Source organism: Panulirus ornatus, chromosome 58 (genome assembly GCF_036320965.1).
Source record: "Panulirus ornatus isolate Po-2019 chromosome 58, ASM3632096v1, whole genome shotgun sequence".
NCBI lineage: Eukaryota > Metazoa > Arthropoda > Malacostraca > Decapoda > Palinuridae > Panulirus > Panulirus ornatus.
The window spans coordinates 5881949-5908879 of NC_092281.1; the positions used below are offsets into that span (position 1 = coordinate 5881949).

General features: G+C 38.9%; 4 protein-coding genes across 4 annotated transcripts; 3 read left to right on the forward strand and 1 right to left on the reverse strand.

Moving 5' to 3' along the window:
- Positions 1–217: 217 nt before the first annotated feature.
- Positions 218–2110, forward strand: LOC139766874 (cuticle protein AM1199-like). The gene is made up of 3 exons (XM_071695886.1): positions 218–337; positions 609–805; positions 1722–2110. The coding sequence occupies exons 1-3, from the start codon at positions 329–331 to the stop codon at positions 1963–1965; spliced, it is 450 nt and encodes a 149-aa protein (XP_071551987.1). The 5' UTR covers positions 218–328; the 3' UTR covers positions 1966–2110.
- Positions 2111–4848: 2738 nt separating this feature from the next.
- LOC139766883 (cuticle protein AM1159-like) lies at positions 4849–6485 on the forward strand. The gene is made up of 3 exons (XM_071695895.1): positions 4849–4868; positions 5013–5233; positions 5717–6485. The coding sequence occupies exons 1-3, from the start codon at positions 4860–4862 to the stop codon at positions 5880–5882; spliced, it is 396 nt and encodes a 131-aa protein (XP_071551996.1). The 5' UTR covers positions 4849–4859; the 3' UTR covers positions 5883–6485.
- A 2138-nt stretch (positions 6486–8623) lies between these two features.
- Positions 8624–10318, forward strand: LOC139766882 (cuticle protein AM1199-like). The gene is made up of 3 exons (XM_071695894.1): positions 8624–8715; positions 8893–9113; positions 9903–10318. The coding sequence occupies exons 1-3, from the start codon at positions 8707–8709 to the stop codon at positions 10072–10074; spliced, it is 402 nt and encodes a 133-aa protein (XP_071551995.1). The 5' UTR covers positions 8624–8706; the 3' UTR covers positions 10075–10318.
- A 632-nt stretch (positions 10319–10950) lies between these two features.
- On the reverse strand, positions 10951–26484 carry LOC139766618 (uncharacterized). Its single transcript, XM_071695479.1, has 5 exons — positions 26347–26484; positions 25771–25967; positions 25231–25292; positions 11395–12157; positions 10951–11177 (listed from the first exon to the last, which is right to left on the reverse strand). Exons 1-5 carry the CDS (start codon positions 26353–26355, stop codon positions 10997–10999), a joined length of 1212 nt encoding a protein of 403 aa, XP_071551580.1. The 5' UTR covers positions 26356–26484; the 3' UTR covers positions 10951–10996.
- Between the last annotated feature and the right edge of the window lie 447 nt (positions 26485–26931).

Sequence of the window (26931 nt, forward strand, 5' to 3'; positions counted from 1 at the left end):
AATAGAAAATGTGAAGATGGCCATACTATGTAATATAGGATGTTACGGCAGTCCCACCATCATTATTTTTTCAGATACTTGTGTAAGTCTTTCCTAACAACATTCCTCGTCTCCAGGCATCTGTAGGAACATTTCGTGTGGCTCCAGATCTGCCAGATAAGGACTCGATCTGATCCGTGACTTGTCCTGCACCACTTGGAACATCCGCTAACGCGTCCCGGGGCCACAATCAGGCCTCTTGAAGAAAAAAATGGCCTCCTTGTGGGTATATATATATCGCGAGTGCATCTGAGAGCCAGAGTCCTCAGTCCAGCCATAGACAGCAAACATGAAGTTCGTAAGTACGAGAGAATCTGACGACTAGTGTTATATATCATGAATGTTTGGTATAAACCTCTCAAAACTTGGTCTTGCTTTCTGCTTTAGGACGCGTCGCTATGAATGTGGAAAGTGTCTCCTTCTGAGAGTTTTTTAGATTTAGTGATTCTCTCACCTACGCTTTCTATTAAGATGTTAAACTTCTTATATCTGATTCCGTAACATAGAGTAGTAGTACATGAGTTCCCTCTTATGTGGAGAAGTTTGACATTCCTTCGTGTTCTACGTAGGTGGTTTTGGTCTGCTTGGCTACCATGGCCGCTGCCGCCCCCCAGCTCGCCCGACCCTACGCCATCATCAGTGACAATCGTCAGGATCTTGGCGGCGGTCACTTCGACTACGAGTTCGAGACTGAGAACGGCATTTACGTGGGTAGCTCTGGACGACCAGGCTCTAAGGGCCAGAGCAACATGGAAGGCTACTACAGGTAGGAAGGACAATGACTGTCAGGGGCCAGAAGGGTCAAGGGCTACATTTTGAGCTCCTTCAAGTAGTCAGGCTGGCTATGCACAGCCTACCTGTAGAGGATCATGAAGGTAAGGTTACTTCTGGTTGGCCAGACTTAAACTGTCCAACCTGCGAGGCCAATTTGTAAGGATGCCACAAGTACGACGATTTCTATTCTTTCGGACGTTACTGAACTTTTCTTCCTGAGAGAGAGAGAGAGAGAGAGAGAGAGAGAGAGAGAGAGAGAGGGAGAGAGAGAGAGAGAGAGAGAGAGAGAGAGAGAGAGAGAGAGAGAGAGAGAGAGAGAGAGAGAGAGAGAGAGAGAGAGAGAGAGAGAGAGAGAGTTAAATGTAGTCAAGAAGTGTTGTAGTTTGTTCCTCAGTGTTGCAGCCTTGAATGAGTCTTTATGATGTCCACTTTTGATAGTTATTTTCAGCTCATTTGAAAATCTTCCATTTTGACCTGGTGCAAATTTTGATCTTAGTCCACTACATATGTAGTGTTTATACCTACATAAGTGCAGTATATACCTACATTCCTTACTGACCTAATGTATATTCAGTTCGTCAATTTATAGATTGGTTCTGGTGTAGAAGAACGCATTTTGCTTCGCTTAATGAGAGAAATACTGATACTGAGATGTGTTTCCGACTAACCTCGGACTGTAACTCAATACTGCCTGCCTGCATCATGCTAGTCTTGTGTCCTGGATACTGTTGGTTGTGTCCTGGATACTGTTGGTTGTGTCCTGGATACTGTTGGTTGTGTCCTGGATACTGTTGGTTGTGTCCTGGATACTGTTGGTTGTGTCCTGGATACTGTTGGTTTGTCGTGTTAGATGCCATTCATCCTGTGATTTAGGGGATAACATTAACTCTCTGTTTCCCTCTGTTCAGGTACCCGTTACCAGAGGGCGGCTTTGGCGAGGTTCGCTACGTCGCCGATGAGAACGGCTTCCGTGTGGAGTCTCCACAGATTCCCCATAGTACAGCGTACACCCTCGGTCACCACCGCTATGGCCGGTATCCGGTGATCCCATACAGCGGCAGGTATCCCGTGATCCCATACAGTAGCGGATTCCCCAGCAGCCAGATCCGCTTGGCCGAGCGTCTGCGTCGCCTGGGTCTCCGTCAGGGTTGATGATCAGCTCTGCCCTGTAGACACATCTCAGGATCTCCACGACCCACTGTTCGACCGACTCCTTCCTTGTCCTCACAAGAATGAATGAATGGTTTTTCTTAACTTTGAGAGTTCTTTTGGCATGCCAAATAAAATTGATACAAAAATGAAAATCTGTTTGAGTTGATTCCCAATTTTCGTTTGAGATATAACTCTCAGTGACCGACCAGTTGTTGTTGTGGTGGTGGTGTTTGTTGTGGTTTTGGTACGAGATGTTGTGAGGTGAGGGTAGTTTGAGCACTACCTATGATACAGTCAAGAACTATTGAGACTAAACTACTCATGTTCGATAATCTTTTTCTCATTTTCCATTTTCATTTGTTTAAAACAATTCTAATGATTTTGATTAATATCTTTGATACCTTTAAGTTGAATTTTACATTCATTGGAAAGATAATTCCACACATTTTTATGCTTTTCATGTCAACAGCGTATGTTGTGATGATAGAGACAAGGAAAACCAAGAAGACGTAGATTTCAAATATAGAACTGGTCGATGTTTTTCATGATGACAAGAATGAGATTAGAAATCTCTCATGTGACTGATCTCATGATGATGTAACTGTAGATGAGAGGAAGCAGGGAGGACAAGGACGGGTTCTCATATTCTCTTTCACAAAACACAAGATGCAACATAACGACACACACAACCACAGTCTGCCGCTGGTATCATATATATGGCACAAAACACGTTTCCAGAAACTCCCTCACTTATCTAAAAGATTTACTCTATACATCTGTGCACACGTACACTATATACCTGTACACACTTACACTGTACACCTGTACACACTCACTCTGTACACTTGTACATACTTACACTATACACCTGCACAAACTTCATTCCTCTCTTTTAATTCAGGCCATCCCTACCCCTGTCTCACCTCCCACCTTCACTTCCTCTCCTCTAACCATCCTTCAAAAAAAAAAAAAAAAAAAAAAAACGGGCCAGGCGAAACGTCTGGCTCGGTTTACAAAACTTCGAAAGTGGTCTGTCTGGAGGAGGTGGCTGGGGAAATCCAGGGAGGACACACCCTCCCACCCACACACACACACACACACACACACACACACACACACACACACATACTCATGCGCTTTGACACAGATACACACGCACACGTATATATATACTCAACTACATATACGCGCACACACAGAACACACATACGCATGTACACTAACATGCAGACAGTATTCAAAAGTTTAAGAAATTATAAGATAGAAGAGATAATTACATAGATGGGAACTTACGAGTGTCAAACTTTCTCCCTTTACAGTGCAAATGGGTAATTACACACATACACTTTCACATGTATCATACATGAGTGATGGACCGGTGAGATGTGGGTGTAGAAAAGGACAGCAGCAGCGTCCTGACCAGACAGGCTGTGTCCTTTAAGAGGTCAGAGGAAAGTCCGGGATACGAGTATCCTGGAGGAAACTCCACGTCCTTCACAAGTGCTCTTTACCGGGTGCCGCCGTCTGTCCTGGTGGCCCAGGCATTCTTAAGTAAGTCTGTGTGTGGTGGTACAGATCCGTCACTTCTATATTCCATCATCCCTGGCTAGTTAAGTAAGTCTGTGTGTGGTGGTACAGATCCTTCACTTCTATATTCCATCATCCCTGGCTAGTTAAGTACCGTTTTCATGCCTAAGTTCAGTTTCATCAACTCGCTAGTTATTTTCATTTATTGTTTGACTAAGTACATGCATCTCGTCTAGTGGCATCAAAGTTAGTTTGAAATCAGATTCATTCATGGAAAAAATAGACAAATGAAATTGAAAAGTGTTTTTCATTTCTCCAAGTCTTTCAATATTCCCTCCAGGTTTTTATCATCACTTGAGGTCTTGTGAACTTTCTTTTAATTCTTTTATCTTTCTCAGAATTCTATAACCTTACCTCATGTTCTTTGATAATTCTTGCAATACTTTGAAATTTCTCTGAGTCATTTTAATATGGTTCGTAGTGCTTTGATACCCCGTCCATTATTTCAGTATTTCTCTTACTCCTCATGGTTCCCTGTATCACTTGAGGACTTTGATGTCCCTCAAAATTCATCAACATTCTTACAAAATGTTTGTTATCCTCTAATTTTTTTTATATTTTCTGAAGAATTTTGATATTCCCAGAAATCATTAACATTCTTTCAAGTCTTTTGACTGTCCGTTAGATCCTGTTGTATTCCTTCGCGTTCTCTCATCTTCCTCCAGGTCTTTTGATCTTTTTCTCGATCACTTGATCCCCCTCCAGGTTCTTCGAGGTTCTCTCATGTCATGCAACCAACAGTCACCACCTCCTCCCCTGCTCGTGGCCTCAAACGCTCCCAAGAATGTTCTGAGCTGGTGTAGTATCGGAAGGAGGATGATCATTGCTCTAACGCTGTTGGCCTCCTGGTCATCATTTTTCAGGCAAGATGACGTGGCTTGAAATGAATACAGTACTTCATTTCGGTGATGTTTTCCATATCGTCTTATGACGAAATATGTGCGTAATTGTTGCCGGTAATGATCGTTAGGCTGCCACTGGAGCTTGGTTCTCAGATGATGTCAGAAGTCCACACACAAGTCTTGCCCCAAAATGAAGGTCATAGATAGCATGGCACGGGCGCGAGTTTAGATTTTTGAGAAAAGTTTCTCAAGACATTCCGTTGCTGATCAAGACAACACATCCTTGCCCCATGATAAGCTGACCACCGCCAGCAGGTACAGACAATCAGGCCACACCGGGGACTGGGGAAGGTCACCTTGGGGACCTGCGTTCGCATACCATGGCCAGGGGACAGGTGCTTGTATATATAAGCCTTCTCCAAGGGTTCGACAGCATCTTTGCTCAATCCTTACACAGTGAGCATCATGCAGAGTGTGAAGTACAAGTCGTGTGATATGCTACTGAAGCTCCGTTGGCTTTGTCGTTTGATCTTACATGTTGTGCACGAAGGATGATGATACAGCAATGGGTTCACTGCCACTCCAGTCTTGACTCACTACTCGTGTCCACTGTTCCAGGTGGTCTTCGCCTGCCTGGCCGCCGCTGTCGTTGCAGCGTCTCAATCTACGGGACCGTTCAACCAGCAGGATGAGGCAACCGCTGCCATATACAGAGACACACAAGAGACTTATGGTAACGGCGGCTTCAATTACCAGTTTCTGACCGAGAACGGCATCCTTGTGACTGTCGTTGGCACCCCGGGCTTCAACGACCAGGGCAATATGGAAGGATCCTACAGGTGAGCACTGACGTTCCACTGTGGCCCATGATGACACATTGTTTCTCGAAGGTGATCGTGACCTTCACAGAATCTGACTCCTTGGTAACACATCTTGCTCATATTCTTTCTATGGTCATTTCACCATCAAAAGTCCATTACAAGCAACAGCAAAAACTGTTTTATATCTGTTTATCCTTGACAGCCTCGTGTCCTGTGAGCTCTGGTGCTGATGTTATCGGGATTATTACTTTGATGTCTTGTTGTCCTTCCGCTGATAACAGATTTTTATCAGAATAACCAGCCACAAAGCACCTCTTATCCCTACATAGCATGGTCAAGGTTATCCTAAGACCTTAGGCTCATCTTGGCTCACTGTTACGAGAGCAGATGACACTTCAGACAAACATTGTGATAATTCTCTAACGTTCCTGCCGTCGATGATCATCATTACATGGAAGAATAACGAATAATATCCACATCCATTTTCTACATCTACTTCAGGTTCCCGTTCCCAGGTGGTACCTTCGCTGCGGTGGATTTTGTAGCCGATGAAAAAGGCGACCAGCCCGAGTCCCCGCTGCTCCCGACGCTCACCCACCCCCCAGCCACGCAGTCAAACATCCTCGTCGGTGAGGAGCAGCGCAAACAAGGCATCACCTGGGATTGATGAAGGAGAGCTACTCATTTAACGAAGAGTCGGTTCATACCTCTGGACCGTGAGGCTTCAGGGAAGAGTTTCAGAATAACTAGTCATGTCCATCTTGCTTCTCTTCCACCGGACATTACTGGGCTGCCTCATGGCTGGGGGTCCATGGTATGACCAGAGGAAAGTATGCGGTACCTACGAACCATCATCTGAGACTGCCATGTTCATGTGTTGTGATGAAGGTTCGAGCAGTTCTGCTTCACAGGTATCCTATCATTGCTTCATACATACCCGATCATTCTCATGTTTATTCTTACACGTGCAAGAAACCAGTCTTCATAGCGTCAGATGTGATCTTAGAGAAACGATCCTACTTTTTTATATCATTTTAGTCTGACTTTATTGTGGTAGCAGTGATCCAGGCAGTAGAGACCATTCTGCGAACTCTTGCCCACATAAGTAGCAGCTTTACTGATTCAGGCGTTGTTATATCAACAAAAATGTGTTACGGTTTAGGAAATAACTACTTAAGAACATTTATGTTTATATGTACATATGTAAATGTAACGTATTTATGAGAATTGATGTATATATTCTGTACAATAAAACATCACAAAACAGATCTGAAAGTAGAGCAAACGTGATTGTCTTTTCTCATTAATTTCACTATATCTTGGGCCATGTTCCGGCATAGAGCACAAAAAGGAAACATTATATATCAATATACATGATTATGTGTATATCACGAGTATGGCATCCCTGAGGGCAATGATATGACTATTTCAAAAGCGAAAACATAAACACAATTCACATACATACATACATGAGGATACTCTCACACCAAGCTGATGAGCAACACCATCAAAACAACCTCTTACAACGTCTGTTTCTACATCCAAGCACAAGCGTTACCTGCTCTTCTTGTCACAAGCACAAGCGTTACCTGCTCTTCTTGTCACAAGCACAAGCGTTACCTGCTCTTCTTGTCACAAGCACAAGCGTTACCTGCTCTTCTTGTCACAAGCACAAGCGTTACCTGCTCTTCTTGTCACAAGCACAAGCGTTACCTGCTCTTCTTGTCACAAGCACAAGCGTTACCTGCACTTCTTGTCACAAGCACAAGCGTTACCTGCCCTTCTTGTCACAAGCACATGACTCACCTGGGTATGACCCATCTGGGCAGGGCAGGTTATCAGCTGTGTTTTGGTCGTGGTGGAAAAGATGAAGTTCATCTTATCATGAAGATCGGATAATGGGACCGCCAGTTAGTGGGTCATCGGGCAATGGGTAGGTATATCCTTCTATCTATCCATCTATCTATCTATCTACCTACCTATACATTATACCTTGGGATAGGAGAGAAAGAATACTGCCCACGTAATCCCTGCGTGTCGTAGAAGCCGATTGATAGAAGTCGGAGGGGGGGGGGGGATCATACCCTGCTGTTATTACTTTTCCTAAAGAAGGAACAGAGAAGGAGGCCAAGTGAGGATATTCCCTTCTAAGGCTCAGTCCTCTGTTCTTTAGGATACCTCGCTAACGGGGGAAATGGCGAATATGTATGAAAAAATCATATATATATATATATATATATATATATATATATATATATATATATATATATATATATATATATATATATATATATATATATATATATATATATTGTTAGTGCCGTGTGTACTTCGCACATAATTTTTTTTGTCTCAATTTTTTTTTGTATGATTTCGAAGAACTGCTCCGTGGTGTGTGTGTGTGTGTGTGTGTGTGCGTGTGTGTGTGTGTGTGTGTGTGTGTGTGTGTGTGTGTGTGTGTGTGTGTGTGTGTGTGTGTGTGCGTGTGTGTGTGTGTGTGTGTGTGTGTGTGTGTGTGTGTGTGTGTGTGTGTGTATAATAACTTTTTCTCACATGACTACTTCTAACCAGTTATAAAGTAATACAAAAATCAAACCAAACATTTTGAGCATCAACATGAGCAGAGCCCACACTCCTCACACCACACGACCAAGCAAGCAAGCAGACAGGACGGCCAGTGAAGCACCAGAAGACGTGGGAGAGGAATTCCTTCCCAGCCCAGGAGGAAGTGCTGGCGGCTGGGACAGTCTGTCCACATGACGCTCCCAAGTCGACGTCGTTTGACCTTCACCTACTGAAGAGAAAGTTAAGGCCAGCGTTGGGATTACTGGCAGAAAACTGGGTTTCTTATTAGGAAAGAATAGAAGTCTATAGTTTAATGTTCTTAAACTTACGCTGTGGTTTGTTACAATATCATACCAAAATTTCCGTCGTATAATCTTGGTTTATCATCATGTTTACGCTTTGTCATCAGCTTCTGTGAAAACTGTTAATTACACAGATTGTCATCATTGATCTGTTCTTCATGACCCGTCTCTCTGGACTGCTCTTAAGGTTGGTTGTAAACAAACTGTAATTTCTGAAATCTAGAATAACTTCAAATACAAGGATGTTAAACCGTTTTATTGAGATGTTGATTACGTTGTAACACTTTCTTGCAAGATTAGAGTGTTTCTAATTCCTTCAGTTGTCTGTAGACATATCTTCGACATGTCCTGTTTTTGTGAAGATTATTCTTTTTCAAGTATTATCATAAGTGAGAAACGGGAGGGCTCATGTCTCAGACGCAAACGCCTTTCTTAGTCCCTTGTTTCCAAGCGTTTCCAGGAATACCGACTGGAAGAGGGAACCTCGATCGTCCAAGAAAGGTGACCGGGTAAAACCGACCATGTACAGGTGGGTATATAAGGAGCCTCGCTACCCACTAGCCAGCACCTGCAGCCGGTTCCCTCACACAGACAACACCGCACACAGTCCAGATTACAGCCATCATGCAGCTCGTGAGTGCAGGGAAACTTTACTAACATCTTTACTTTGCTGTGGTTGAAACTTACGCCCCAGTAGTACTCTCTGAAGCAAAAACTTCTTGCTTTTACGAGGAAGTTGAATAATCCACCAAGCTAGAGACCATCGATTTACAGGAAAACTTCATAGATTTTATCATATTTTTGTCGCAGGTGGTCCTCGCCTGCCTGGCCGCCGTCGCCGTCGCCGCCCCCCAGCAGTTTGTGGGAGACTTTGTCGAGCAGAAGCGACCCATCGCCATCTTGAGTCAGAACCAGCAGGATAATGGTGACGGCAGCTTCACCTACGATTTCGAGGCCGAGAACGGCATCGCTGTGAGCGCCGTCGGCACCCCGGGCTCCAAGGGCCAGAGCAACATCCAGGGTACCTACAGGTAAGGTTAAACTCCTCCTCCCGCATTATGTTAGTCCCGTGTGACACACTGGTGTCATGGTCTTCGTCATTATCGTCACACGATTGTCCCGTGTGACACACTGGTGTCATGGTCTTCGTCATTATCGTCACACGATTGTCCCGTGTGACACACTGGTGTCATGGTCTTCGTCATTATCGTCACACGATTGTCCCGTGTGACACACTGGTGTCATGGTCTTCGTCATTATCGTCACACGATTGTCCCGTGTGACACACTGGTGTCATGGTCTTCGTCATTATCGTCACACGATTGTTGTGTGACAAATTGATCAGTGCACATTGATCAGCTTCATCACAACAGTGAGAGTCATTACTATAGTCTTATACTGTAGGGAGAAGCTTGCAATGTTACTGGTGTTGTCTGCTTACCATGAAATATATAAAGAGAATCTGATTCACGTTACCAGAGTTTCAACTTTTAATGATCTTCTCCAACAGCAGATGTTCATCTGGACATAAAACCTTCACCAATTTTCATTGTACGTGTACTTGCACACACTTTTTTTTTTTATATAGTGTGCACATACACAGTGTAAATGCATATATAATTACCCAAATGAATTCTGCTATGAAAGCATCATGTATACTCAACCAACACAACTAATATTGAGCATATCCTGCGTTAATGCACAAGTCCCCGGAGTCTGTTGCACTCAGATGTTCGCTAACTTTTCAAAGCCTTCTCCAGCTCTCCATTATTTTCATTTCTAACGATTCTAATCTTATTCTTATTTGTCCTTTCCATCAGATTCCCCCTGCCTGACGGCACTATTGCCGAGGTCCGTTATTTTGCCGATGAGAACGGTTTCCGTGCTGAGTCCCCGCTCATCCCCACGGCTTACCCACTGCCCGCCTTCGTCGCCGAGCAGGTCGCCTTCGCCGAGGAGGAGAGACGCCTTCAGGAAACCGTGACTCAGTAAGACAGTCTCTGGTAGAGTCGGCCGACGATCACCACTTGGCACTGACTTAGGAGAGTCTGGCCTGGGCGGACGAATACCATCGTGTCAACGTTGGAAGCATGGTTGTATGTTGGTGATGAGAGAGTGTGAGGCGAGGACTGGATGCTGTCTACATCAAGTTTGCTTCTGACTTGATGTCTGTTGTTCATTCATGACAGATACAACACAATACCTTTATAGATAATGAATAAAAATATACAATTGATTCCACCTGGTTTATTTACCTAATTGGAATGTATTGCGATGATGATCGAACTGCCTCTTCTTGATCATGTTCAGCACATTATTATCACGTTTTCTGCACCATCTCTGAACGAAAATGCATGTTGGTTACCGTTAAGAAAAAGATGCGCCTAAATTCTTAATAAATGTAATTCTGGCATTTACAGCCTTGATAACTCGAAGCAGTTTCACGAGAGCAGTGCTTTGTGCACTGGAATTCTATTTTAAAGAGCTTGGCAGTTTCTTGGTCATCCAGGCTATAAAATTTCTTAACGCTAAGCATCATTATATATATATATATATATATATATATATATATATATATATATATATATATATATATATATATATATATATATATATATATATATATATAGAGAGAGAGAGAGAGAGAGAGAGAGATGGTACAATGATGATAAAAACCTGAGTTGAGCTTTTGTAAATCTTCGCTAGACATCAGCAGTAGCCAGCCATGTCTTGGCCTCTGACATCTGCCTTATTATCGTTTATCCCGTAAAGACAACGTCCGTTGGTGGGAAGTAAAATCATGGGTGAGGATGTGTTGCTGTTCCTTCCTCATCAAGAATCATCAAAAGGATAAAGAATCAACGGTTTTGTTTTAAGAAAATTTTCGAGCATAACAGTCGTGAGGTGAGCGAGGTTAGGGTTGCGGCCTGTTCTCTTGGGCTTGAAGGGCTCGTTGTTCCTCAGCGAAGCGGATCTGCTCGAGGGCGTGGGCGGGGAGAGGGTGGGGCGTGGGGATCAGCGGGGACTCGGCGCGGAAGCCGTTCTCATCAGCGACGTAGTTGATCTCAGCGAAAGTGCCATCGGGAAGAGGGAATCTGATGTTAGGGGAAAAATACAAGATAAGAACGTTATTAACAAAGACACAGAAAACTGGAAGCAATATGCATATCCACAGTGGTCACTGAACCATGAAGGTGAACTTTATATGAGGCACTGAAGGGTAAATGGTCAAGTGCAACAGGAGGATGTGATTCAATTAATGCTAATCTTCCGTTTTCTCTGACAGGATTCTGAGGAAATCCACAATCTCACCTGTAAGATCCCTCGACGTTGCTCTGACCATGAGACCCTGGGGTGCCATGAGCGTTCACAATGATGTCGTTCTCGGCTTCGAACTCATAGTTGAAGTTGCCGTCTCCAGCGTCCTGGCGATCGTCTTTTATGATGGCAATGTTGTTTGTCACAGGCCTCTGCTCCAGACCTTCCTCCTGCCCACTTAACTGAGGTTGTCGATCGAGCTGAGGCTCTCGAACGGGCTGAGATTGTTGACTGATCTGAGGTTGTCGGCTGATGAACTGAGTTTGCCGATCAGCCTGGGGCTGTCGATCAACCTGGGGCTGTCGATCAACCTGGGGCTGTCGATCTACCTGGGTCTGTTGACTGGTTTGCGACTGCCTATCGAACTGAAACCTACGATCGAACTGAGTCTGACGTTCGAACTGAGGTTGTTGATCGGGCTGAGGCTGGCGATCTATCTGAGGCTGCTGACTGACCTGAGGCTGCCGATCGAACTGCCGTCGCTGACTTAACTGAGGCTGTCGACTGAACTGAGGCTGCCGATCAGACTGGGTCTGCTGACCAAGCTGAGTCTGTCGAGTGAACTGAGGCTGCCTACCACCTTGAGCGGGCACCCCCAGTTGAATCTGCTGAACCAAGGGTGACTGTTGCTGACCTCGGTCAGTCTGTCCACCCCTCTGGTCGCCCCTTCCGCCAACAAGCTTGGCGGCTCCAGCGACGGCGAGAAGGCAGGCGAGGACCACCTGGGACAAAAATATATAAAGATGATCAAGTAGAACTAATGTTAATGAAACAGAACATGTGAAAGACTATTTAGAGACACGTAGAGTGTGACCCACAATAACACCTTTCATATATTCTTTGCAGCGAGACCTTCTTCATTAAAGACAGTCATTTGACTTCCCATTCACAAATAATCCTTGAGAACATACGTAATATCCTTCATTTGACTAGATACCAGTAATTATCCAGACAGCATATCCTTTATACCCATCACAATGGGAAGTGAGGTAACAACAGTAATTGAAGCCTTTCATTCACTTGCAACTTCATCATGAAGGAAGATCTTGCATGAATGTTCTCAAATCATCTTAATTGCAGAATCAGCATGACGAGCCTTCGCTGACTACACCGTGTACTTACGAGCTTCATGGTGGGCGCCTACAACAGCAGGAGCAGCAGGAGGAAGTGCTGATGGTGAGACTTTGTGGGTCTAGCAGGAGCAGCAGAAGGCAGCAGAAAGCAGATGAGAGAGGTGGTGGTGGTGGTGAGACAGTGGGAAAGGGAGCAAGAGGTGTGTATATATACCCTGGAGGCAGTTAGGGATGTGTGACCAAGGTTGTCTGACTCTCTCGAGTTTGCCCTGCCGGGGTCATCAAGTCCCTCCATCTGCCAGATACTGTTATGTCGTGGGAAACACTGCTGGCTCTCTCTCAGCTCTTGTTGGCACTGGTGTGGCTGCTACTACTGTTGGCACTGGTGTGGCTGCTACTACTGTTGGCACTGGTGTGGCTGTTAATGTTGTTGGTCGAGTTTTGAGACTACTAATATATGGTACTTGTCATTGTTGTTGTTGTTGTTGTTGTGGATACTAGTTTCAATGCTGTTATTGCTTCTGTTGTGACGTAGGTTCATCTGTTGATGCAGTTATTGTTACTATTTCCAGTACTGTTATACCGTTGATGATCCTGTCAAGCACTGTTGTAGGCGGTAGTGTTACTTCAGGAGAAGTTACTATGTCACTGATGTTATCACATCAACCTCCTGCTGTTGTAACTATTTCCAGTACTGTTATACCGTTGATGATCCTGTCAAGCACTGTTGTAGGCGGTAGTGTTACTTCAGGAGAAGTTACTATGTCACTGATGTTATCACATCAACCTCCTGCTGTTGTAACTGTGAAAATCCTTGTTCAGCGAGTAACGTTGTTACATCTGGCAAGACTATCATTATGACGTGAGTGGTGATGGAACCTGTAACACTGGGGAAGAGGGCGATGTTCTCTCTCTCTCTCTCTCTCTCTCTCTCTCTCTCTCTCTCTCTCTCTCTCTCTCTCTCTCTCTCTCTCTCTCTCTTCCCTCCCCCGTCGACATTATGACCTGGGTGTTCGGGAAATTACCACATGCCGCTAACACAGTGACCTTTGGTTAATACGAGAGCTTGTGGGAACCTTCTTGTTGTGGAGCCCTGCAACATGCTTGTGAACATATGCTAAGAGTCATGTCGGTTACCCGAGTATCCGACGTAGGTGAGAGGAAAGCAGGAAGTCGAACCATCATCCACAGAACATAAGTCAAGGATTTTATTATAATTGATTTATCATATTCATCTATAAATCTATTCATCTTTCATTTTCCATATATATATATATATATGTATATATATATATATATATATATATATATATATATATATATATATATATATATATATATATATATATATATATATATATATATATATATATATATATATATATATATATATATATATATATATATATATATATATTCTTTTTTTGAGTGGGGAGGGAATACAGATCGTGGATCACGAAAAGACCTGACCAAAAGGTCTTTGTGATACAGGTGTGAAATAGAAGTGATACAAGGGCGTACCTCCCTGGAATGATGTGAGATTGAATGTTTCTGGTAAGGTTGTATTAGGTGAGTCTTCCATCGACCATACCGGTATGACGGGTCGGCGAGCGCGACCTGACATGTGCCCCTGGAGGTGAGCACAGGAATTATTTCCCTGGTGAACTGACCTGACAAACGTCACCTCACAAGGAAAAAGGTCAAGGGCGAGTGAGTATTTCCCCTCTCTCCATTTTCTTCGTGTTCATCTTCCCGTCTGTTTTTCATTCTGTCTGTTATCTGTATTTCTCTGTCTGCTTATTTGTCTGTCTAATCTTTGCCTGACTCTTTTCCCATGAAGATGTCTGTGTGTCTGTCTGTCCTTCCGTGAATCTGTCTGTTTGACCGCATTCCTGCACGAGAGAGAGAATATCCGCAAGAAAACTTGGGACAACCTTTACCATAACGACGAATCATAAAACCACAAACACAAAAGAATCATATCAAAAAATGTAGAACAAACAAGATATGAACGGAAACAAACGCTAGCTAGGCTTTAGTTCTGCAAGATTATTATGTCACTAACGGTGTCTGTGGTATGAAAATGCCACAAAAACAATGAGGCAAAGAAAGGGAAAGTGAGGTGTTTTAGACTGGATGTGAGTTGGTTGGTGAGCAGGAGCACTGGTCTGGCTGTGATTAAGAAGACGTTTTGCGGTCATGGAAGGAGAATGGAAGACGAATCTCGGTAGTGATGCACCACGAGACACGTTCCTCTTCTGGTGGTGTCAAAGATGATGTGATTAATGATCAAGTTACACACGTTACCTCCCTTATCCTGTATAACACTCCTGCTTCACGAACCTGCTAAAGAAAGTCCTAAAATACGGATATATATATATATATATATATATATATATATATATATATATATATATATATATATATATATATATATATATATATATATATATATATATATTCACTCTTGAGGCCATTCGTATTCGAACGTGGGGCAGCAATTGGCCAACGGGTAATTCCAGGTCTTCATCTTCCTTTCGGCTGGTCGATAAATAGGTACCTGGCTTCGGCCTTTTATTTTGTGTGTGTGTGTGTGCGTGTGTGTGTGTGTATGTTATGTGTGTGTGTGTGTGTGTGTGTGTATGTTGTGTGTGTGTGTGTATGTTGTGTGTGTGTGTGTGTGTGTGTGTGTGTGTGTGTGTGTATGTGTGTATGTTGTGTGTGTGTGTATGTTGTGTGTGTGTGTGTGTGTGTGTGTGTGTGTATGTGTGTAACGACATAAGTAGCATACAGAATGTTTGGAGGCGGAGCATTGCGAGTGTAGAACTCTCTCCCCGCAACACACAAACAATAATGATAAGCAGACCAGGAAGGTAATGTCTGCAGTATGACTGGGAGGCGAGTGTTGTATACTGGAGGAGAAGACGGTGACCTGAGGCACGGTTAAGATTCCCATACCCTCTGTCTCCAAGAGACATATAGTCTCTGTTTCGTGTTGTACGACTACCAAGACCAGCCTTGCTACTCTCTGATCTCCTTAAGAACGCCGGGTTCTGGTGCTCATGACTCGGCAGATGTGCAGGTCCGACGCTTCCATACTGACTGAGCAACAAGATGAAGGAGAGAGTACTTGAGACAACATGAAGGACGTCATGACTGAGCAAGGTCGTTGGTGGAAACAAATACCGTCATGTCTTTTTCATATCTTGTAATAGGACGGATAATGAGCGAACAGTTGAACAAGCAATAAGCTTTTTAGAATTAACCTTACCATTAACAGAAAGATCAAATGTTAAAGGCTTGAACAGACCCCTTGGCGCTGGGATCTGTTGTCGAACTCAATTCTACTTAGTAGGAGTAGCAGTTACCATGGTTACTGGCTGCTGCTGGGACTGTGTCAGTGGCGAAGAGTTCAACTGTGGCAGGGAGCACTGCTGCTGCAGGCACCTCACCTGCTGGAGGAGGAGTAGGGCGGGAAAGGAGCCGGTTGTTGGTGTCCTTGGCTCACTTCAGCAGATGAATCGAGAATTTCCTGCCCGTCACCTGGTGTGCGGCAACATGAGGTCGCTCAAGATAACGTCATCAGCTCATAACTTTTGCTGAGAACTATCTTATGATACCAAAGTTATTGTCAGAACCATCAAAGATTTCTGATACACACACACGCATATATATATATATATATATATATATATATATATATATATATATATATATATATATATATATATATATATATATATTTTTTATTTTTATTTTTTTATTAAACTTTGTCGCTGTCTCCCGCGTTTGCGAGGTAGCGCAAGGAAACAGACGAAAGAAATGGCCCAACCCCCCCCCCCATACACATGTATATACATACGTCCACACACGCAAATATACATACCTACACAGCTTTCCATGGTTTACCCCAGACGCTTCACATGCCTTGATTCAATCCACTGACAGCACGTCAACTCCGGTATACCACATCGCTCCAATTCACTCTATTCCTTGCCCTCCTTTCACCCTCCTGCATGTTCAGGCCCCGATCACACAAAATCTTTTTCACTCCATCTTTCCACCTCCAATTTGGTCTCCCTCTTCTCCTCGTTCCCTCCACCTCCGACACATATATCCTCTTGGTCAATCTTTCCTCACTCATTCTCTCCATGTGCCCAAACCACTTCAAAATACCCTCTTCTGCTCTCTCAACCATATATATATATATATATATATATATATATATATATATATATATATATATATATATATATATATATATATATATATATATATATATATATATATATATATATATATATATATATATATGTATATATATATATATATATGATCTTTTTCCTATAGATGCATTTATTCGCGGAAATAAGTTCTAGGATTATTCAACATTTTTATGTATGTTCTGGAGACTAATATGTTCACGACCCGCGTTCATTATTGATGTTTTGCGGAACAAGTTGTTCATCATGTTCTGTTATCAGTACTTATCTGCACGAGTAGATTGTCCATTTTCTTTGATGACCTGGAATAAACTGTTCTTGTGGCAATATCTTGTATGTTTATGATGGTTACATCAGGTGTATATCTCGTGTGTGCAGCTGTAGTGGCAGGATGTGTTCCAGTAGTGGTTGGTCTGTGTGAATATTTTCTCAAGCCTCTGGCAATCCCTCATGAAGTGTGCCTAAGATAGAGATGTGGGTTCTCCCAAGACTTCTATCACGTTTATCAGATAAAGATATTACTAAATAAAGATGTTACTAAATAAAGATATTACTAAATGAAGATGTTACTAAATAAAGATGTTACTAAATAAAGATATTACTAAATAAAGATGTTACTAAATAAAGATATTACTAAATAAAGATGTTACTAAATAAAGATGTTACTAAATGAAGATGTTACTAAATAAAGATGTTACTAAATAAAGATGTTACTAAATAAAGATGTTACTAAATAAGATGTTACTAAATAAGATGTTACTAAATAAAAATGTTACTAAATAAAGATATTACTAAATGAAGATGTTACTAAATAAGATGTTACTAAATGAAGATGTTACTAAATGAAGATGTTACTAAATGAAGATGTTACTAAATAAGATGTTACTAAATAAGATGTTACTAAATAAGATGTTACTAAATGAAGATGTTACTAAATGAAGATGTTACTAAATGAAGATGTTACTAAATGAAGATGTTACTAAATGAAGATGTTACTAAATGAAGATGTTACTAAATGAAGATGTTACTAAATAAGATGTTACTAAATAAGATGTTACTAAATGAAGATGTTACTAAATGAAGATGTTACTAAATGAAGATGTTACTAAATGAAGATGTTACTAAATGAAGATGTTACTAAATGAAGATGTTACTAAATGAAGATGTTACTAAATGAAGATGTTACTAAATGAAGATGTTACTAAATGAAGATGTTACTAAATAAGATGTTACTAAATGAAGATGTTACTAAATAAAGATGTTACTAAATGAAGATGTTACTAAATAAGATGTTACTAAATGAAGATGTTACTAAATGAAGATGTTACTAAATGAAGATGTTACTAAATGAAGATGTTACTAAATAAAGATATTACTAAATGAAGATGTTACTAAATGAAGATGTTACTAAATGAAGATGTTACTAAATAAAGATATTACTAAATGAAGATGTTACTAAATGAAGATGTTACTAAATGAAGATGTTACTAAATGAAGATGTTACTAAATGAAGATGTTACTAAATGAAGATGTTACTAAATGAAGATGTTACTAAATGAAGATGTTACTAAATGAAGATGTTACTAAATAAGATGTTACTAAATGAAGATGTTACTAAATGAAGATGTTACTAAATGAAGATGTTACTAAATGAAGATGTTACTAAATAAGATGTTACTAAATAAAGATGTTACTAAATAAGATGTTACTAAATGAAGATGTTACTAAATGAAGATGTTACTAAATAAAGATGTTACTAAATGAAGATGTTACTAAATAAGATGTTACTAAATAAGATGTTACTAAATGAAGATGTTACTAAATGAAGATGTTACTAAATGAAGATGTTACTAAATAAAGATGTTACTAAATGAAGATGTTACTAAATAAAGATGTTACTAAATGAAGATGTTACTAAATGAAGATGTTACTAAATAAGATGTTACTAAATGAAGATGTTACTAAATAAAGATATTACTAAATGAAGATGTTACTAAATAAGATGTTACTAAATAAGATGTTACTAAATGAAGATGTTACTAAATAAGATGTTACTAAATAAAGATATTACTAAATGAAGATGTTACTAAATAAGATGTTACTAAATGAAGATGTTACTAAATGAAGATGTTACTAAATAAGATGTTACTAAATAAGATGTTACTAAATGAAGATGTTACTAAATAAAGATATTACTAAATGAAGATGTTACTAAATAAGATGTTACTAAATAAGATGTTACTAAATAAGATGTTACTAAATGAAGATGTTACTAAATGAAGATGTTACTAAATGAAGATGTTACTAAATAAAGATGTTACTAAATAAGATGTTACTAAATAAGATGTTACTAAATGAAGATGTTACTAAATGAAGATGTTACTAAATAAGATGTTACTAAATAAAGATATTACTAAATAAAGATATTACTAAATAAAGATGTTACTAAATAAGATGTTACTAAATGAAGATGTTACTAAATGAAGATGTTACTAAATGAAGATGTTACTAAATAAGATGTTACTAAATAAAAATGTTACTAAATAAAAATGTTACTAAATAAAAATGTTACTAAATAAAGATGTTACTAAATGAAGATGTTACTAAATGAAGATGTTACTAAATGAAGATGTTACTAAATAAAGATGTTACTAAATAAGATGTTACTAAATGAAGATGTTACTAAATGAAGATGTTACTAAATAAGATGTTACTAAATGAAGATGTTACTAAATAAGATGTTACTAAATGAAGATGTTACTAAATGAAGATGTTACTAAATAAGATGTTACTAAATGAAGATGTTACTAAATAAGATGTTACTAAATAAAGATGTTACTAAATGAAGATGTTACTAAATAAGATGTTACTAAATGAAGATGTTACTAAATAAAGATATTACTAAATGAAGATGTTACTAAATGAAGATGTTACTAAATGAAGATGTTACTAAATAAAAATGTTACTAAATAAAGATGTTACTAAATGAAGATGTTACTAAATGAAGATGTTACTAAATGAAGATGTTACTAAATGAAGATGTTACTAAATGAAGATGTTACTAAATGAAGATGTTACTAAATGAAGATGTTACTAAATAAGATGTTACTAAATAAGATGTTACTAAATAAGATGTTACTAAATAAAGATATTACTAAATGAAGATGTTACTAAATAAAGATGTTACTAAATAAAGATGTTACTAAATAAAGATGTTACTAAATAAAGATGTTACTAAATGAAGATGTTACTAAATAAAGATGTTACTAAATGAAGATGTTACTAAATAAAGATATTACTAAATGAAGATGTTACTAAATGAAGATGTTACTAAATGAAGATGTTACTAAATGAAGATGTTACTAAATAAGATGTTACTAAATAAGATGTTACTAAATGAAGATGTTACTAAATGAAGATGTTACTAAATAAGATGTTACTAAATGAAGATGTTACTAAATAAGATGTTACTAAATGAAGATGTTACTAAATAAAGATATTACTAAATGAAGATGTTACTAAATAAAGATATTACTAAATGAAGATGTTACTAAATAAGATGTTACTAAATGAAGATGTTACTAAATGAAGATGTTACTAAATGAAGATGTTACTAAATGAAGATGTTACTAAATGAAGATGTTACTAAATGAAGATGTTACTAAATGAAGATGTTACTAAATGAAGATGTTACTAAATGAAGATGTTACTAAATAAGATGTTACTAAATAAGATGTTACTAAATGAAGATGTTACTAAATGAAGATGTTACTAAATGAAGATGTTACTAAATAAGATGTTACTAAATGAAGATGTTACTAAATGAAGATGTTACTAAATAAAGATATTACTAAATAAAGATGTTACTAAATAAGATGTTACTAAATAAAGATATTACTAAATGAAGATGTTACTAAATAAGATGTTACTAAATAAGATGTTACTAAATAAGATGTTACTAAATGAAGATGTTACTAAATGAAGATGTTACTAAATAAAGATGTTACTAAATAAGATGTTACTAAATAAGATGTTACTAAATAAAAATGTTACTAAATAAAGATGTTACTAAATAAAAATGTTACTAAATAAAGATGTTACTAAATAAGATGTTACTAAATAAGATGTTACTAAATGAAGATGTTACTAAATGAAGATGTTACTAAATAAAGATGTTACTAAATAAGATGTTACTAAATAAGATGTTACTAAATAAGATGTTACTAAATAAGATGTTACTAAATAAGATGTTACTAAATGAAGATGTTACTAAATAAGATGTTACTAAATGAAGATGTTACTAAATGAAGATGTTACTAAATAAGATGTTACTAAATAAGATGTTACTAAATAAAGATGTTACTAAATGAAGATGTTACTAAATGAAGATGTTACTAAATAAAGATGTTACTAAATAAGATGTTACTAAATGAAGATGTTACTAAATGAAGATGTTACTAAATAAGATGTTACTAAATAAAGATATTACTAAATAAAGATGTTACTAAATAAGATGTTACTAAATAAAAATGTTACTAAATAAAGATATTACTAAATGAAGATGTTACTAAATAAGATGTTACTAAATAAGATGTTACTAAATAAAGATGTTACTTAAATAAAGATGTTACTAAATAAGATGTTACTAAATAAAAATGTTACTAAATAAAGATATTACTAAATAAAGATGTTACTAAATAAGATGTTACTAAATAAAGATATTACTAAATAAAGATGTTACTAAATAAGATGTTACTAAATAAAGATGTTACTAAATGAAGATGTTACTAAATAAAGATATTACTAAATAAAGATATTACTAAATGAAGATGTTACTAAATGAAGATGTTACTAAATAAGATGTTACTAAATGAAGATGTTACTAAATGAAGATGTTACTAAATGAAGATGTTACTAAATAAAGATGTTACTAAATGAAGATGTTACTAAATAAGATGTTACTAAATGAAGATGTTACTAAATGAAGATGTTACTAAATAAGATGTTACTAAATGAAGATGTTACTAAATGAAGATGTTACTAAATAAGATGTTACTAAATGAAGATGTTACTAAATAAGATGTTACTAAATGAAGATGTTACTAAATGAAGATGTTACTAAATGAAGATGTTACTAAATGAAGATGTTACTAAATGAAGATGTTACTAAATGAAGATATTATTAAATGAAGATGTTACTAAATAAAGATGTTACTAAATAAAGATGTTACTAAATAAAGATGTTACTAAATAAAGATATTACTAAATGAAGATGTTACTAAATAAAGATGTTACTAAATGAAGATGTTACTAAATAAAGATGTTACTAAATAAAGATGTTACTAAATGAAGATGTTACTAAATGAAGATGTTACTAAATGAAGATGTTACTAAATGAAGATGTTACTAAATGAAGATGTTACTAAATGAAGATGTTACTAAATGAAGATGTTACTAAATGAAGATGTTACTAAATAAAGATATTACTAAATGAAGATGTTACTAAATGAAGATGTTACTAAATGAAGATGTTACTAAATGAAGATGTTACTAAATGAAGATGTTACTAAATGAAGATGTTACTAAATAAAAATGTTACTAAATAAAAATGTTACTAAATAAAAATGTTACTAAATAAAGATATTACTAAAGATATTACTAAATAAAGATATTACTAATTAAAGATATTACTAAATAACGATATTATTAAATAAAGATATTACTAAATAAAGATATTACTAAATAAAGATATTACTAAATAAAGATATTACTAAATAAAGATATTACTAAATAAAGATATTACTAAATAAAGATGTTACTAAATAAGATGTTACTAAATAAAGATATTACTAAATGAAGATGTTACTAAATAAAGATGTTACTAAATGAAGATGTTACTAAATAAGATGTTACTAAATAAAAATGTTACTAAATAAAGATGTTACTAAATAAGATGTTACTAAATGAAGATGTTACTAAATGAAGATGTTACTAAATAAAGATGTTACTAAATAAAGATATTACTAAATGAAGATGTTACTAAATAAGATGTTACTAAATAAGATGTTACTAAATGAAGATGTAATTGGCTCTTGTGTACAGGGGTTAGCGACTGAGACTTCCACGCCGTGTCTACAGGCAGGTGGACGGACTGACGGGAACATTTTTTTGTAGTGTAAACATGGGTCAGGTAATAGACTAAAGAAGTTGAATGTGAGGGACTAAGCTGAGCATTTTCATTTGAGAGAGAGAGAGAGAGAGAGAGAGAGAGAGAGAGAGAGAGAGAGAGAGAGAGAGAGAGAGAGAGAGAGAGAGAGAGAGAGAGAGAGAGAGAGAGAGAGAGAGAGAGGTTAACTGCTAGTTTAGAACTCATAAGGTTTTCCATGAGTGGGTTGTGGTCAGGGAAGCTATTCAGGTGTCGTTGTTGATTTATTGAGCAATTCTCATCATCATCTCCCACGCCCACCCTCTCCTCTTCTTGCTCCTCACATAGATCAAGAGAGTACAAGACTCCTCTAACGTACAGGCACCGGTACTATTTTGGTCACCAATCCTCCCACAGTAGTCACCAGCACCTCTTTCATCCCCCTGAGCGATCACCAGGCTTCCGTCAACCCTCTCTCTTTCTCACACTTCTGTGACCTTCACAACTCTAAAGACAAGCAACAACAAAAATGTTTGTCTTCGTCTAAACATTACGATGAGTTTCTGTTATGAGTATAAGTGAAAACTACACCCGGATACGTAATAGTTCAGTCTCTCTCTCTCTCTCTCTCTCTCTCTCTCTCTCTCTCTCTCTCTCTCTCTCTCTCTCTCTCTCTCTCCACACGCCTGATCCGGGTGTCATGCTCCGCCAGAGTGTGGTTCGTCACGTCATCATGTGTTCATGCTTCTCTGTACTTACATGCTTGTGTTTGTTTTATGAATTAAATGTTCGTCTCACTCCTTCCACGTCACGTCGTCCCCCTTGCCTCCTGACCTCGGAGGATGTGATACGCTGTTTCTAAGGTCATCACTAATTTCCTCCTCTTGTTTAAGGAAATGCCACAAATGTTACTTAGTCTGCAGCGGCTCTTGGAAAACATGGAATCACTTTGCCCAGTAAGGAAGAGATGATTTTTGTATGTCTGACCAGACATATGTCAAGTTCAACTGTCTGAGACATAGTGAATATTCCTTTTAGTCATTTGCTAAAATTTTTATTGATTGGATATATATATATATATATATAGGGTGGGGGAGGGGGCGAAAATCCTGGGAGCCTTGAAGAATGTGTGGAAGTCGAGAACATTATCTCGGAAAGCAAAAATGGGCTATGTTTGAAGGAATAGTGGTTCCAACAATGTTGTATGGTTGCGAGGCGTGGGCTATGGATAGAGTTGTGCGCAGGAGGATGGATGTGCTGGAAATGAGATGTTTGAGGACAATGTGTGGTGTGAGGTGGTTTGATCGAGTAAGTAACGTAAGGGTAAGAGAGATGTGTGGAAATAAAAAGAGCGTGGTTGAGAGAGCAGAAGAGGGTGTTTTGAAATGGTTTGGGCACATGGAGAGAATGAGTGAGGAAAGATTGACCAAGAGGATATATGTGTCGGAGGTGGAGGGAACGAGGAGAAGAGGGAGACCAAATTGGAGGTGGAAAGATGGAGTGAAAAAGATTTTGAGTGATCGGGGCCTGAACATGCAGGAGGGTGAAAGGAGGGCAAGGAATAGAGTGAATTGGAGCGATGTGGTATACCGGGGTTGACGTGCTGTCAGTGGATTGAATCGGGGCATGTGAAGCGTCTGGGGTAAACCATGGAAAGCTGTGTAGGTATGTATATTTGCGTGTGTGGACGTATGTATATACATGTGTATGGGGGTGGGTTGGGCCATTTCTTTCGTCTGTTTCCTTGCGCTACCTCGCAAACGCGGGAGACAGCGACAAAGCAAAAAAAAAAAAAAAAATATATATATATATATATATATATATATATATAAATATATATATATATATATATATATATATATATATATATATATATATATATATATATATATATATATATATATATATATATATATATATATATATATATATATATATATATATATATGATAGTCATGACATCTAAGGAAATATGAAACAACAAATACTGAAGAGCATTTACTACATAAGAACAGTTTATAAACAATTGTTGCATTGTGTTCAGTGATTTTGCAATTGATGAACCCAGAATAGGAGCTAGAAAAGTCAGGTATATACATTATTCACAATGAGAGCCAGAATAGATCAGGATAGGTTGTTAGGGAGGGTAAAGAGGATGGGTAACGACGTCGTTGAATAAAAAAGAAAAGGATGAATTTGTTTGTTTTTGTTTACTCCAAGGTTCAGTGTGATAATGTAGGGAGGCGCGAGACCAAGAGTAGGGAAGAGTGAGAAAGAAGTTTGGGTTCGTTGTTGAGTCAGACTGAATGTGTTGTCCAGTTTTCGGGCGGTTTGAGGTGTTTGTGAGCTGCCTGGCCTTCCTAAGAGCGAGAGTAAGTGATCTGTGGACGATATCCATTTTCATCAGAGACGTAGGTGACCTCGAGGAAGCTGCCGTCACCGAGGGGGAACCTGTGGAGGAATAACATTGGTTACACACCAGTGGAGGGAGAGACAAGGGGCGCGAGCTGAACGTTCTGTCATTACTCCTGATTTTTTCTCTATCGTTCTATGCATTTTCCTCTAACTCATGAGTCTCCCATGAACTCATCTGGAGGCTTTGGGTCAAGGTAAGGCAGGACGAAGAAAGGTGATGGGTCAGGGGCTAGAGGTGAGGCAGTAAAAAGGTTGTGGGGAGATCATGTGGACAGGGTGCTATGATTGCACAGTGGGTACCAAGTTTTTATCAGACTTGTTATATTCACGTAATGAACAGGACATGGTAAACATGGCAGTAAAGTAACTTATTGTTTTCTTCAAATAAACACAACTAGAAATAATTTGTTTGCAACAGTGGTGATGACACCGATGGGGCTCTGTGGTTTAGAATTCCCAACATTAAAGATGCTGAAGTACAGTCACGCCTCACAGTACCTATCAAGAGACCCACCTGAAGTTCCCGTCGATGTTGCTCTGTCCCTCGACTCCGGGGGCGCCATTGGCAGCCACAGCGATGCCGTTGTCGGTCTCGAAAGCGTAGTTGAAAACGCCATTGCCTTCGTTCACATTTTCGCTGCGCAGGGTCTTTGCATCCTCGTCGGCCTGAGGACGAGCGACGGCGACGGCCAGGAGGCAGGCAAAGAGTACCTGCAGGCGAGGAGGGTCTTAGGTAGGGGATGCACTTCGTCGAGGAGCCGTAACAAAATCATACATGACAGGATCAAACATGAAGCAGCTGACGAATGACAGAACTGACTATCCTAGATGAAGAAATGGCAGCGTCTTGCTCATGTATTCAACCATTTGTATATGTGGAATGATTTTGTAGATTTCTCGTCTCCCAACAAAATGTAGACTCTAAATCCCTGACCAATGAATCTCTAGTTTTACGACACTGATCAAGAAACAGAAATAACACATTGTGTAAACATTTTTCATAAACAGACACTTAGCTTACAACGATGAATTACTCCTCGAAATAAATGTCAGTAAGAAGATGATGGCTACTGGGATGTAGTGTACTTACGAGCTTCATGTTGTCGGTGTGAGTCTGAAGTGAGTGTGTTGACTGGAGGCTGGAGGCGGGCTATATATACCCAGGACCCAAGGGGTATTTTGTGTCCCCCCTTCTTCCCCCCTTACCCCTTCCCTCGACAACAAACCCCAAACTTGGGAGTGTATCTCCTTCACCTCCATCTCCACACACACACACACACACACACACACACACACACACACACACACACACACACACACACACACACACACACACACACACACACACAGACACACACACACACACACACACACACACACACACACACACACACGCACACACACACACACACACACACACACACACACACACACACACACAGACACACACACACACACACACACACACACACACACAGACTCACACACACACACACACACACACAGACTCACACACACACACACACACACACACACACACACACACACACACACGCACAACACACACACACACACACACACCCACACACACACACACACACACACACACACACACACACACACACACACACACACACACACACACACAGACTCACACACACACACCACACACACA

Excerpts from the sequence above, each read along its gene's own strand:
- LOC139766874 (XM_071695886.1), top strand. Across the intron at positions 806-1,721 it reads AACATGGAAGGCTACTACAG|GTACCCGTTACCAGAGGGCG; the intron begins GTAGGAAGGACA and ends CCCTCTGTTCAG.
- LOC139766883 (XM_071695895.1), top strand. Across the intron at positions 5,234-5,716 it reads AATATGGAAGGATCCTACAG|GTTCCCGTTCCCAGGTGGTA; the intron begins GTGAGCACTGAC and ends CATCTACTTCAG.
- LOC139766882 (XM_071695894.1), top strand. Across the intron at positions 9,114-9,902 it reads AACATCCAGGGTACCTACAG|ATTCCCCCTGCCTGACGGCA; the intron begins GTAAGGTTAAAC and ends CCTTTCCATCAG.
- LOC139766618 (XM_071695479.1), bottom strand. Across the intron at positions 25,293-25,770 it reads AACATCGACGGGAACTTCAG|GTTCCCCCTCGGTGACGGCA; the intron begins GTGGGTCTCTTG and ends ATTCCTCCACAG. Across the intron at positions 12,158-25,230 it reads CTCTGATGAAAATGGATATC|TTCTACTTGATCATCTTTAT; the intron begins GTCCACAGATCA and ends CATTAACATTAG.